A 15,092-nucleotide genomic window follows, 5' to 3' on the forward strand; every position below is an offset into this window, starting at 1 on the left:
TTATAAGTTTTATCGATTGTTTTGTGTCAGAGGAAATGATTTATTAATGTATTTATATTTAAATGCACATTTTACGAATAAATAGTTATCAACATGTTTTTCTATACCTGTGACAATGCGTGCTCAGAATTGCGAATATCGTTGTTATTTATTATTATTTTACTAAAAAAGCAGGTAATCGATTAGTTGGTCCAAAAATAAAATTTCGCATTTTTAAAAGCGGTTTTAATAGTTTTAGCTTTTGTGCAAAAATTGTCACATTTTTTTTTTCTATAGAGCGAAAGTTATTTAATCAGGTTTCGAATGGATGAAGTAAACAAAGGTATCAAGATTGTTATTCGTATTTAATGGCAACCGTAGATATTATGATCTAAATAAGCGCTACGATTTTTCAAAAACTGCTGGCTGTATCAACGCCACATTAAATACCCATGTGGTATCCATTGCGGGTGACCTGGAGAAACTTTCAACTACGAAACTTATTTCTTAACTTTAAAGAAATCAGTCTAATTTTAACACTTAATTCTCACAAATCCACAAGACAGATTGATACCATAAAGATAACAGCACAGCCTTTTAGCTTTTAGAATACTGACTGCTGTTTAAGATAAAGAATCGGTTGCATCTTACTGTATCTGGTTGGTGTAACTGACCCTCTGTTAATTCTTTGGGTATATCGACACATTTTACGGAGGTATGATGCTGTACGTACGCAGTGTCCGTTGCCAACAGGAGTCCATTCTTACAAGTAGCAAAACTTACAGCCATATTGCACTGGTGATATCTCCTTGCGACCCCGACGCAGTCCGCGCCGCGCGTTTGCCTAGACACTCGCACGGTCGGCGTTGAAAGCGTCGTATTAAAAGACCCTGGCCTGAAACGAAGAGACGATTATTTAATTAAACTGATTATATAGATGAGAGTGACCTAATTTAGAAATAGCAGAAAATATATTACACATTTTTAAATTAAAAGAACAACGGTCCGACCGGACCCGTATCCCGAAAGGTCGCGAGTACGAATTAAAAAATTTGAGTTTCTATATTCTGTTTTTTTATTCCGTAGACTAAAATGACATTTCATGTGGTACTAAGAAATGTCATGTCTTACACATGAAACGTCATTTAAGTCTACGGAATAAAAAAACAGACATTATACTTTCTATGGTACGCCAATTGTTCAAACAGTTTTCATAAGCTCATCGTGCAATGCCTCTCAATCCCCAGCAGCGCCCTAGACAACAATCCATGGCGCGATCTTATAGATATTTTGGTAAATACTGTCAAAAAATTAAGAACTTATTGAAGGTCGGACAATCGAAGGATTCCATGAATTATACAAGGTGTCAAGGTAACGCCAAATATATGTACTTATTTAAAGTTCTTGTAATAAAACACCTAAGTGTTTTTTTTTGGAGACATGGCGGTGCAATATCTTGAAAAACATAAAATTCATGCCTCCGAAAGATACAGACAATTAGTCAAAATAAGTCCATAAAAGTGTGATGATTATGGTCCAAAAATTACTAAGCACAACAGACCAGCACAAAAAAATAGGTCAAGAGAGAAACAGTCATGAGGAAAGTTTTTCTACGTAAATATTTCTATAGGTAAGTTATTTTTATGCATTATGCATTAGTTTAATTTTTTAGTAGTATCATATAATTTAGTTATTAATTTCTTTAAGTGTCTAACTGTTTATTTTCCCTACAAGTGTTTCTCTTGCCCCATACTTTTTTAAACCCCACCTAACATTAAGTAACAGTTTTCAATTAATAGTCATCGTTCCTCATTTAAAGGACTGATAAATCCGACCATTCTAATTACAGCCTTCACAGTTATTCACTGTTTCCATTCAAAATAAAGACGAAATAAAACTTGAGCGGTACCACAAAACCTTCGTAATGAAATTAACGACGTAAGTTACAAATTGCCTCAAACGCTGTAATCTAATTTACTTAAAAAAACCTAAGCATAATACGTTTCTTAGGGTTCCGTACCCGAAAATAAATCTAAAATCGACATAGCTGTAGGCTATCTGTTAGTCGTATCATCTACATCTGAAAACTTCAGAGAATTATTACCTACACGTGAGTCCAGCAGCAAAACATCTTGAGTTTCATCTAAAATACTAGCTTCTTTAGATTTATTTATTTAAACTTTATTTTGACGATATAAAATTGTACAAATGGCGGACTTAATGCCTTAAGGCATTCTCTATCAGTTAACCATTGGGTCAAACAGAAACTTGTAGTTAGTGCAGGATTGTAAATATCGAGCTGAAATACCTATATGAAACTATAAAACATATAGTTATACACGTACACATATAAAGATGCATACTTACATAATTACTATATATATATATATATAATGTACCAAAGTATAAGTAATATGCAGATAATTTAGATAATTTAGAGAGAGAGCGTGTTAGAGAGGTGCTTACGTATTGCTCTGTGTTTGCCTATACGGGAAGAGGGAAATCATTCCAAAGACGAGCAGCCTGAAGGGCGAAAGAGTTGGAAATAAAGCCAGTGCGGTGATAGGGAATAGCCTGATTGATTTAGTTTTGCTTCCTTAGGTACTTACTAAACTACTTCTTCCCTGACTTTTACTACAACATGAGTTGAGTTAAATGTTTCACTTTCCTTGTTTTTATTATTAAGCAAATTAATTTAAGTTCATTGCATAATTATAATTAAACATGCATTGCATTATCGCTGATTGCATTAAATTTATTACGAAAAAAGTGACATATCTATAACTTTTACTAATCCCAAATCACAGGGTCCTTCGAAATTCCTCAACTACATCGAGTCCATAACTCATCTAGACTTATTACCCCACTAATTTGAATGTGTACTCTGCCCTTACGTGTCCGTGACAAATGGCGCCTATCCTAATTTGTCGAGGATGTTATACGGCACGCTATCAACAGGACTTCGTTATATTTCTTGCCATAACTAATAAATACTCTAAAATAGCTCTTAAAGCATTGACTTAAGGTTTAGATTAAAGCTTTGTGAAATAGATATAATAATTTAAAGGAATTTCATGTCGTGTCTAATCGTGTGATGTTTACGTTTTATGATTAAAGGTTTGTGTTTTATGAATAAAGATTGTTTGAGTGACATAACAATCTAAGCAAGTAGTCAGTAAAATTCCTGTTGCAACTTCTATCATCATTTATGCGTGGCAAACTACTTCTTGAATGAGAAAATTACGGTGGTAAACTTGAAGTCAACAAAGGTAGAAATACGTATAAGGTTTGAAATCATTTTTCGTCATGTACGCAATACCGAGTCTTTTACAAAAAATCTATACATTGTTATATTTTGCTAAAAACCCAAACTTTATTTACATATTTAGACTCCTAGCACACTTATCCAATTTGCTCCAGGCTCAACTAATGCTTATTTATTATCCATACAAAACATCCTTCTAATTACCAAATGATTTTTAATCATCATTAATACACCCGTTAGGTACGGGATGGATAACTTTACATCCCAAGCTAGGATTAATACTACTGATATAACCTGCCAATAACTAAACGTAATATATGAAGTACAGGGTAAAAGCAAGGTAAAAGGCGCTATTTCTATACTTAAGGAAGTAGTATTTTGGAGTAACGAAAACTTGCCGTAATACATGTTTAAGATTTTAAGAAAATATTTTTAAGAAACTGTTTCGATCACTGGTCTTAGGACGTTTCAGTAAATAATTTTGACCTGTCACTTAGTTCGCAAGTCCCAATTTTTGTGGAAGTAGGTACTTAAGTAGTAACAAAATATTTTGTTACTGTTATGCCAACATTTATTTCAGTCCAATTCACATTATATTTTGTTTACTTTTTAATTGTCCAATGTGTATTTTCCACTCTGTATATGAAGCCTTTACTACGTTACGACCTTATTCCTTTGGATAAGAGCAGAGTCCTGTTAGTATGATAAGTAGGTAATCAAAATACCGTCACTGTTAATTAAGTGGGCGCCTGCGGACGCCAGGACTGATTTCTTCAAGTCTTGGGAACACGACAAGAGATAAACGTCAGGTATATGTATTCTACATGCTTAGCAACCGTAGGTGACATTAGAAAACCAGTTCGAATTTTGGATTCAATGCTCGAGAATCCAGAAAACAATAGAATGAGTGTTCGAATATATAGGTAAAAAACTCACTATAGCCCCTCTTGAATGTGCGAGTAACACAGAACTAAATTTAAAAACATCGAATTTAAATTTAGCTTGGCAAATCAAAATGGCACCTTTTCCTGAACTCGGTTAGAGGACGACCACTGCATATACAAACGAAAAAGAGTTTCGTGTAATTTATACAAATATTTCCGAAAGATTTTTATTTATCACCCATAAATAAGTGTAGTCAATCAAAAGACACATTAATATTATAAATATTTTGCAAACTGTACACACAAGAAGGGCTTTAGTAAAGTTTTCTAGCGTATTATAATTATTTTATATTGGCGCCTGATTGGCGCAAACAAAAGGATACTTATTAATCTTATTATCCACATATCAGGAATTGAAGTGCCAAAAACCTAAACAGAAAAAAATTACTAAAACCTAAACAGAAACAAGAACCAGATAAGTATGACTCAATTTATAATCTCAAAATTCAAGATTGAACATCGTGTGACAAGAATTTTGTTACTTTGGTCAATATATACCTATTACCTACAATATTGAATCAAATCAAAACTGAATTTAATTTATTTGATAAAAAAAATGGTTCTTAGCCCAAGATCAACAAGACAATTTATTTCTGGGACGAAGACATTTTTGAATTATCTTATTTTTAAAAACTTTTCTATGTTTTGTAATAGGTATATGTATCGTTAACCTTCAACTTAAAAATTAATCAAAGTAACCTCAGTTTGCGGGGTTACCTTTTACACCTTGTCAGTTAATTTGCTACAGCGGACGGTCGAAGTGTCGGGAAGAGCAAAAATTGTAAACATAGCGTTTACAAGCCTATTACGGTAATTCGCTTTATAAAAGACCTTTAGGTACACCGCCGGGCTATAAATTTATTATTTTTAGGTTGTAAAATTGAAGATTTTCTTTAATTCTTTAAAATGGAATCAGGGATCCATGATTTTTCGATTTAATTAATGTTGAAATAAAACTATGAAAACGGATTATATCGCGTATATTGAATTTATAATACATCCCGACGTTTCGAACTCTTTACAGCGTTCGTGGTCAACGGGTGACTGAGGAAAAATTACAGTGCAAAAATACCCACATACTAAAATAATGAACAATCATAGACTACAAACTTTAAGGCTGGTTGTACATGCAAAATCGGTTCATAAGGCTAGTTATACACTATAATTATTTTTCAAGATATATATATATATACGCGATAAAAATATATATATATACGTGACAATTAATGTTAATATTTTTTGAAATTATTGTTATGGCAGTCGCAGAAATTGTTTCTCAGAATAGAATAGAATAGAATAGAATATTTATTTGCTTGAATACGTAACAATCAGATCTTATAAAATAGTTGGACACAGTATTCAGTCGACACAACATCAACATGCAAAATATTTACATAATGGTACAATAAGGTACATGGTCTCTATTCTATGTCAAAGTTATTATACCTCAAAGCTACCCATGGTCCAAAAAATTTAATAAAATATGAAAGAGACGTTTTATTCAATACACTTACACGTTTTATAACATCAATTTAGCGACATTGCGATGTTGACGTTCCAGCATCTCTATCGCAATTAGAAAGTTCAATTCGTCACTTATTTTATCAAAGAGATGGACAGCTCGACAGTTTTTCGCTACTACAACGCTGCAACAATAATGCTACAGCAACAACGCTAATACAGTCACAACAAGAATGTAACATTAACGTCCTGCGTCCACCAGACACCAAGGCAGAAATAGTTGGCATAGTTCGGAACCCAACTAAAAACCGTAAAATATAAAAGCACTCAGTGCAAAGGTCAAACATGCAGCCTTTTACCCACTAAACGAAGGTAATGGAAACCCCGTAGCGCCAAGCTGTAACAAGCGATTGTGCGCTGATTGACGCACATCAGATGTCGATGGGCCCTAATGAGCATGTGATTATCGTGCCTCAAACTTTACCGAACTGGCCAAGAATTTTTATTAGTTGCTCGTGCGCGGGGAATTAATATTATCTCAATCCAGTGTAATGTGATCCAGAGGGGTACCTATATTCAGGCCTTTTAATAAAAAATGTAGTTTAAACATTATATTCTCACCGCTCATGCAAAAAAATATTGTTAGAAATTTTGAAAATGTTTACTCGCTACGCTAGTAATTCGGATTCTGATATGAAAGTTAGTTGACGTCGTTGGTTAAGGTTCCTATAGTCATAAGTTAGTATATGTTATTATTGTAACCTATATAGTCAAGGTCACTTAGATTATCAATCGCCTTATTCAGAATTCTGTAAATACTGATTTTCCCATGCTAGGTAAGCAATGGGAACGACATTCCTGATCTGAGGCGCCACTATCTAAGAAAACCGCTAAGTTATGATCTTGCAACGCTATAGCTTTGTACACCGGATCACATGGCAAAGTTATATATGCCAGTGGTAAAGGTATATGTTTGGAAACAATGTTTAAGTTGCGGGCTCTATCATCGGCATTAATAAGTTTGTAATGTGCATACAAACGTCAGATTTGTACATATTTGTTCTCAGACATGTTAATCGTTAGATTTGCGTGTTTAGGTTCAAATAGATGTTAAACGTGGTAATAAATTGGCTATTAACCCTTCGGATCCCAGTTATTTATAAGTATGTATGTATCTTATACCGACGATATATGACTCTATAATCTCTCTCTCATTCATATATTATGATAGCACTGGACACTATCTTTTACTTCCACGCAAGATACTTCGTCGCACATATAGTGTAGTGTTTATATTCAATGATGGATAAAACACATACAGTAGCGGTAAAAAATCTATCATATTATTTAGGTCACTACGGTTTCACTCACTAGTATTTTTGACCGTAGTGATCTAAATATTTTGAAATATGTCTCACGATAGTTTAATTTCGATCTTTCATACTGCTATTTATTACAGGCGTTCATTACAAAATTCGTGAAATTAGATTTTATATCATGTAAACAATTATTGTATCATCATCACCATCATATTTATATGAATACTTTTATCACACTCGCAGCTTTGCACGGCTACATCACCTAGAACACCGGTTCGAATCACACTGGTAACGCATATATATATTATGTGGCCAACAAGTAGGGAGTGAATTATACCTGGGCAAGCACTCGCGCTTTTGTACGGCCACGCCACCGCCGCAGGTCCTCGAACAGGGGCTCCAAGTACTCCACGTACTCCATGCGTATGCGCCGGATTCCATCTGAAACAAACATCGTCATAATTTACCATGGAAGTCTTCTAGATGCATGGGAAGTGAAACCCCGCGAATTAGATGACGACGCCTCGTCGAGATTTGAAAACAAATTCCGTAATGTATTACCCAAACAAGATTTGGCAGGTATCTGTAAAGGACATATGATAACGGAAAATATTGGCATGAGATGATTTTTAAAAGAAAGAAAGGCAAAATAGGTTGCGTAACGATCTTTAAGTGAAATAGTATTTGAATTGTCACCTGTGCTGAGGTTGAGATATCGTTTGTTGCCGTGGTACACATTGCAAACTGAATGATAGCAGCAACCCTGAAAGAAAATAAAACATTATATTTAATAACCTCTTTATGACAGCTCTAGAAAAACTTGTAACTAAAAAAAATATATTATATTATCTTCTAGAGCTTGAGACCCATATTGTGCACTTAATAGTCTCCTCACGGGAATGTTGTCAACTAGGTAGCTCAAAAATAAATCTAGATATAATTAAGTAATTAACAATTTCCTTACTAGCGCTAATGAAGTCTACGCAGCAGTAGGAATGTTTCATCCCGATAACTAGGTACCTTAATTGATCACCGACAAAGCTTCAGGATTGCTGTCGTGACAATATAATCTACTCTTTCCACGGACATTTGTTTCTACAGCACGCAACTAAAGTGTCTCCATCTACGAATCTGAAATCGCCACTATAACTAATAGCTTAAGAGCGAGCTCCATTATTTAAGTACCTTAGTAGTTGCCTACCGTACATGGTACAAGTTAACAAATATACCTCCATCCACTATTCAGAACTTATACCACTAGGATCTTAGCCATAAGAGCGGGTCAGCTTTTAACAGCACAATTCCCTGGGTTGCTGACTATACACTCAAGCCACAGGTAATGAGCCAACAACAACCACTTAACCCGAGTAACAAGCACTAAAATCTTTGGTTAAACAAGAAGAGGCGTTTGTTAACAATCTGTTGACGGATCAGTCACAAAAGGCAGGCAAATAACACAATGGATATCCCGAGAGAACAGTATTGACTTCATAGAAGCGTTCAAATTGGAGTGTTTCAATATTCGAATTGGAACCTATTTATGACGAACAAGGCAATAAACTTGACACGTCCGATAGTTTCTAATATATAGGTGTTTATTCGTAAATATGTACACATGACAATAGTTACAACTCCAGCAAGTTGCAAGTTGATGTGATTTTTTATTTGGTGCATTTAAATTTTGTTGTGAAAATGTTTCGTTATTTACTACTAATCAAAAGAGCCTACGAGGACAAGTAAATTTAGAGCAACAAGATAAAAAGATGTATTTACATATTTATATAAGAACTACCCTACACCCGCGTCTTTTTACGGGAGGCCGCATCCCACCCGTTAGGCGTTAGTACACCAGTATTATGACCCTAGTGCCTACGATACTTGATAATACACAAACATTTTTTTCTAAAAAAAGAGGCGGAGGAGAGGACGAAAAATAAATGAACAACGCAAATAATGTGAATGAAAACAAGCATTAGGCAGGGTTACCCGAGTTACCCGAATTCATATGACATGTAACCAAGATTAGGTTAAATAAATTGTGTAATTTAGTATTGTAATTAGAATTAATATCTTATGTTATTGTTATTATTTTCTTAATGAATTTGAATTATGGAATTGTTGACATTATTAATTTATAGTTTTGTGAATTTTAAAAATATTGACATGTGAATCTAAAACCCCCACCCGTTGACCACGAACGCTGTAAAAGGTTCGAAACGTCGGGATGTATTATAAATTCAATATACGCGATATAATCCGTTTTCATAGTTTTATTTCATGAGTAACTATCGCGGTAACCGAAGACAATATTATGTGAATCTTTTATTATAATTTTGTAAGTAATTATTGTGATGTAACTGACAGTGTATGATTACTTAATACCAATAAAAATTCTATCTATCTATCTATCTACCCGAGTTAACCCCCAAAAGTTAGGCCCCGTAAATTTGTCTATGTAACTCGTTTTCAGTCTCCGGCCATAACTGTTTAAACCAAATCTTAATTGAGTCTAATGAGACTATCAAGTTAACATCAAACGTAGTCAGCAAAAGTAGACGCAGATATTTGTAAACATTAATAACATGCAGGTTTTTACTACCTACCTATTCTTTGTTTTCATTCACATTGTTTGCGATGTTCATTTATTCTCTCTCCCCCGCCTCTTCCTTTTGATAACATGTTTGTATTTGTATATTATCTAGTACCGTGGGTGCTACAATACTGGAACTGAGCTTGTCTCAATTTGCTTTACTTTCCATACTTGCCTTTCTGACTTTAGGGCTGGCTTATAAAAAGGATAAAATAAAAACTTTATTTTTCTAAAAAAAATGGGACGTGAGCTACGTTCGAAATGTGAACATATTATTATAGAAAACTAAAAAAAGTGTTTTAATACAGTTGCTCAAAAAGTGCTACGTAGCTGTTTAGCGTGTGGAAAGTTGGTTTTCGCGAACTAGTGCTTTTCACTTTTCCAATTTTTTTAAATTTATACTTGTCCCAATTCATGACTACTTATTGATGAGTGTTAATATTAGTTTCCTTTAAACGTAGTAATCAACATAAAAAAACCTACTGTCAATGTAAGAATACGAAAAATACACATATTTCATATTTTATTACTTACCTCTTCATCATTATAACACGTTTATTTTTTAATATTGAATATTGAAAAACCGTTCTTAATAAGTTGTCTAAATGGAATGGAATAGCTATGGAAGGTACAGGTAGGAATAGCTGCCGAAACGCCTGTCAAAGAAGAGGCGTTTTTTCTAACTGCAAGCTAAGTTTCCAAAGGCAACATTCGATATTGTTTTTATTCCTTACTTGTTGTTTTTCTTATTTTTTCGCAACTGTATTAAAAAGCGTCGTTCGATACAAGTGCGGAACTGTCATTCTCCACTCGTCCCGATATCTCGGTAATCGTGAACTAATGACATACTTTCCGCACTAGCATCGAAATGTACTATTCTCATTTATCGAATCGATAAGGAATCGTAAAAAAAATTGAACTTATTTTCAAAAAAAAAGTTTTTAGATTGGGATTTCTAAAATAGATTTCAAAAATATTGCAATGGTATCGGGCTCTGCCAATCGGCACTCCAAAAGTGCTCTTTCGAAATTTGTACCTACTTACATAAAACACCACTCCGTGATCCACATTTGAAGATGCTCCATTTCCGAAAACCAAGAGCATTTACTGTTATCGCCCATTCTATTATAGGTATTGCAAAATCCTCAGACGTGTGCATAAGTGACAACCCTAGCTTCCAACAGTGTCAACACTTTCGCGAGCTTATAACTTCATTAAAATGTAGGAAGATGTTTTTTTTTTAATACTATGTTCTCACCTTGACCCAGTGTACCTACCTAAAGTTCCGCAACTTCACACATACTACACCTCTAAATTGAGATTAAAAAAGACAGATACAAATTATCGTTTACTCGGGGACCAGTGATTCAAATGTTGAAACCAGACGATATATCTTCGGACCAGTGTGCGGGGATTGTGTGTTGCGTGTCGTGCCGTGGACAATAAACATTAAACTTTAACGGGTAGTGGCAATTTCCGTGTCTACCCCGAACATTTTTATAAACTAATTTTGGGTAGTTTAGTGTTGTTTACTTAGATCTCCGTTGACATTTTGCTGGGACGTAAGTCTTTCCGTGACCACAGCTGGTGCAACTCAGCTGAAACGTCGGAATTTAAGGTAAAAACAATGAAATAAAATCGCGGTAGACCCGTTCGTATAATTAAATATGTGTTCAAAACCCGACAGTTTAAAGTGTTATATCTGTAAAATACTTCGAACGGGCAACCTCATTCTAGAGTGACAACCCTAGCTCGCCCGCAGATTGCGCAATCCAACATCCATTAGATGTTTGAAGATGTTACATTTTCGACAACCGAGTGCGTCCACTGCTGTATTAAAATGATCAAACGACCGAGGAACGCTCTAATGAACATCTTAAGTGGTTTATTAAGTGCCGATAGCCGTTACTTTTATGTTAAAATCACTTCACTCTCTCTGTCCTATGAGAATTTCTTATTTATTGACGTATGCGATGCGATTATCATTCATTTATTTTTCTATGGTTGTCTCTTTTAGTACCTAATAAAATAAAGCGCTCATTCGCAAACATTTTACTTTGTGGTACTACTACATGAACACTTTTAACTAATAATTATAAAACCGTGTTCCAACTAGCTTTACCTTGAGTTTAGGGTACATAGCTATAATTAGAATCGAGTGACCGCATTTTTTTGCATATGTTTTATCGCAAATTTATACAAACGTGACTGAAAAGCGCCTACCCGGTGGGTAGACACACTAGATACAATAAAGGCATGTGCAGAACCCAGGGCCCAGGCTTGCCTGCAAATTTCGCATGATACGTGCCTGGAAGAAAGTGTTGCTAAGCGTCTGTGGTAATCACGACCCTCAGCAATGAGGATACGACTGGAAAATATACGAAGCGAAACATTTGGTTTTGAAAAACAAAGAAATGTGAAAACCTATAAATAAAAAATAAAAAATCGGTATTACTTTTTTGTACCTAGACCAGGTTAACTCGTGAATTTCTCTTCCAATATTATTCCCATTCGAACATTCATCATATCCTGTACCAAATACCTTTCCGTATTACCAAACTAATACAGCCCTTTAAATGTGTAGCTTTTCACATAGCGTTCAGAATCCACGTATCAACAGGCGCACAAACAAAGAAGCCATTGAAAATAAACTAAGGTAATTAGCAGTTAGATATAGCTTTGCTTACGAAAAGATAAACATGTCAATTGTGCTAAGAGGATTTATGTTGAGGCACGCAGTAGAAGTGTATAGTAAGCAGAGATCACTCACACGCTAGACGGATCATGTTCATGTACGGTCAAGGGATTAGATTTCTGTACTAGTTATTTCATACCTTATTACAGTAACTATAGTATGAAATCCCTAGCGGCTTTCATATTGATTGTCACTGTGACAATTTAAGAAATGGTACATAAATCAAATTCATTGACTGTTCCCTCAGCTGTATTTTTATGTCCCCGATACTGAAGAGATAATTCGATGAACCAATTTACTACCCAATCCTGCTTTTGTACTAGAATGACAAAAATTGGCACCATAAAACTGTCATTTTAACATCTGGAATATAAAAACAAAGACTACTCGCAGTCACCACACATTACGAGAAAAAGATAAGATAAAGATAGTTTATTATTTCAAGTAGGTCATATTACAATGCGCTTATGAACGTCAAATAAAGCTACACCGCACCGGCTCTCTCTGGTACGAGTCTCTTCGTCTTAGTCATAAATATAATTGTCACAGCAGTTATAGTCACATTGCAAATCCTTTTGTATTGTCCGTGAAATCTTTCTCCAGCAAGTCCAGGCATCATTTTCCTAGGCATTGAATGCCTTATTTCGTACCTACCTTTCACATTTTCGTAAGTAGGTAGTACGAGTATACTGCTGTAAGCTACGCATGTAAATTACAAATAAATGAGCTAAACCTCAAGGTAACTAAGCATGGTCAGTTGGCCTTTTTATATGGGTTGAGAGTTGAGACCCAGCGTTGCTGCTAGCGGTGTCCCTCCTTGCTTCGTTCTCCTCAGTGCTGAGGGTCGTGACCTCCTACGTGGAACACATGATTCCGGATGGCAGATTTCCAGGCATTTCGATTTCTTGCGGCTTCTAAGGCATCATGGACCTTGATGGCTAGCGATTTGCTAACCTGGTTGGACCACCGCTTTGGACTGCGGCCCCTTCTCTAGCGGTGTATATAAGCGCTTATGCGTGGTAACCATAAGTCTTTGAAAACCCTACACAACGCGGTATCTAAAAGTGATAATCTACGCCCGCGGTAAATGTGTAACATAAGTTACTTGCTCTATATGGTGCACGAATGGGAAGAGATGCATATCAAGCGCTCCCGTAAGAACGTATGGCTCGAACGAGTAGATCTATTTTGTCCATTTTAGTCCAGGCAGTATTATCGCGGTTTTCGCACGGGGTTATCACAATGGTTGAAAACAATGAAGTCAGTAGATTTGATCTTATTTAGAAACTGGACAGTGACACATTTTATAGTAAACTTATTTTTCACTGAATTGTGTTTTGCGCCGCTGTACGTTTCCAATCGATATATACGAAAACCTGAATTAACCTCATTTTCTTCAGTGTTTGGTACTACAATTATTGTTTAAGTAGTAGTTGAATAATAAAAAATTGGGTTACACTAAACTTTATTTCTTTCACACATTACAAATTGCGTCTAATTACCGAAGTGCGTTTAAAATGTACAGTTACCGCTACAAGTATAAGAGTTAATCACAATAATTATTAATCGATCATTAAGCATATAAGTATGCGCACAAGTTAGTCGGAAGATAGCGAGTCAGAACCATGCCAGCGCGATTCTATTACTGTTTCTAATTGTATACTTAGGTATACATTTTATCAAAAAAGCAAAAGCAAATCAACAAAACAGTTTTAAACGATGGCATTTTTTTCTGAAATTAGTTTGAAACACGTCCCACTTATTGTTTTCTTTGAAACTATTTCACCCAGCGAGTTGCCTGGGATGATGATGTGCCATATTTGTGTTTTGTACAATAGAGAGTTTAAACATACATACATAATGATTGATAAAAACTATCCTATGTCCTTCCTCAGACCTCAAACTTTCATCTAAATCGGTTCAGCGGTTTAAGCGTGAAGAGGGGACAGACAGACAGACAGTTACTTTCGGGTTTCTCGTGACTACGTTGTAGGTACATATTTTTTCAGAAGCTCCGAAATTTAGATTTATAGTAACGGCACCAGTCATGGGACTTGTAAGAGGAAATTTGGAGTATTTGTGACATTTCCCTGATACATGTAAAATGTTACCGCTTTGCGTGTTAGAAGTTGAATGTCCTCTATCCGTCTTTTATGTTTCATGCGTGTTGTATCAAAGATTCAGCAATTAGTTTCCACATAATTAACGAATTAAAACTATGTTTTTTTTTCTCCAGTCATGATCAGCAAAGCTCCAGTAATGGTACCCCGGTAATAGGCGTGCATCCAGTAATGGGCCCCCTATAATGGGCATCCCTATCAGTATAAAATATTGGAATAGGGAATAAGATTTTGGCAAAAAATATATTTTTAGGGTTCCGTATCCAAAGGGTAAAAACGGGACCCTATTACTAAGTCTCCGCTGTCCGTCTGTCTGTCTCTCACCAGGCTGTATCTCATGAACCGTGATAGCTAGACAGTTGAAATTTTCACAGATGATGTATTTCTGTTGCCGCTATAACAATTACTAAAAAGTACGGAACCCTCGGTGCGCGAGTCCGACTCACACTTGGCCGGTTTTTTCATATTACTTATTATGACTAGTCTATAGGCTAGCGCAATAATGAAGAAGCTATCAACGTACTTATACATCAAAATTGATTCAACTGTTTTCTTACTATACATATTCAGGTCAAATGAATAAATATGTAAGCAACCCTCCTTTTCGTTTTTTGGAATAAATAAGAAAAGGCATATATTCTATAATAGATTTCATAATTTTAGAATTTTATTAAACACCGTTATACGTACAAAAAGAAGTTTATTCACACCAGGATCTA

General features: G+C 35.2%; 1 protein-coding gene across 1 annotated transcript in view; it reads right to left on the reverse strand.

The window, feature by feature from the left end:
* Positions 1–15,092, reverse strand: part of LOC134749412 (thrombospondin type-1 domain-containing protein 4-like) — a 54,003-nt gene that overhangs the window by 35,909 nt on the left and 3,002 nt on the right. The window contains exons 2-4 of the mRNA XM_063684334.1: positions 7,665–7,731; positions 7,306–7,409; positions 763–874 (exon numbers count right to left, since the gene is read on the reverse strand). Coding sequence (XP_063540404.1) covers positions 763–874; positions 7,306–7,409; positions 7,665–7,731 — 283 coding nt within the window. The remainder of the gene's footprint in view (positions 1–762; positions 875–7,305; positions 7,410–7,664; positions 7,732–15,092) is intronic.

The sequence above is a fragment of the Cydia strobilella genome, chromosome 18, assembly GCF_947568885.1.
Source record: "Cydia strobilella chromosome 18, ilCydStro3.1, whole genome shotgun sequence".
Taxonomy (NCBI): Eukaryota; Metazoa; Arthropoda; class Insecta; order Lepidoptera; family Tortricidae; genus Cydia; species Cydia strobilella.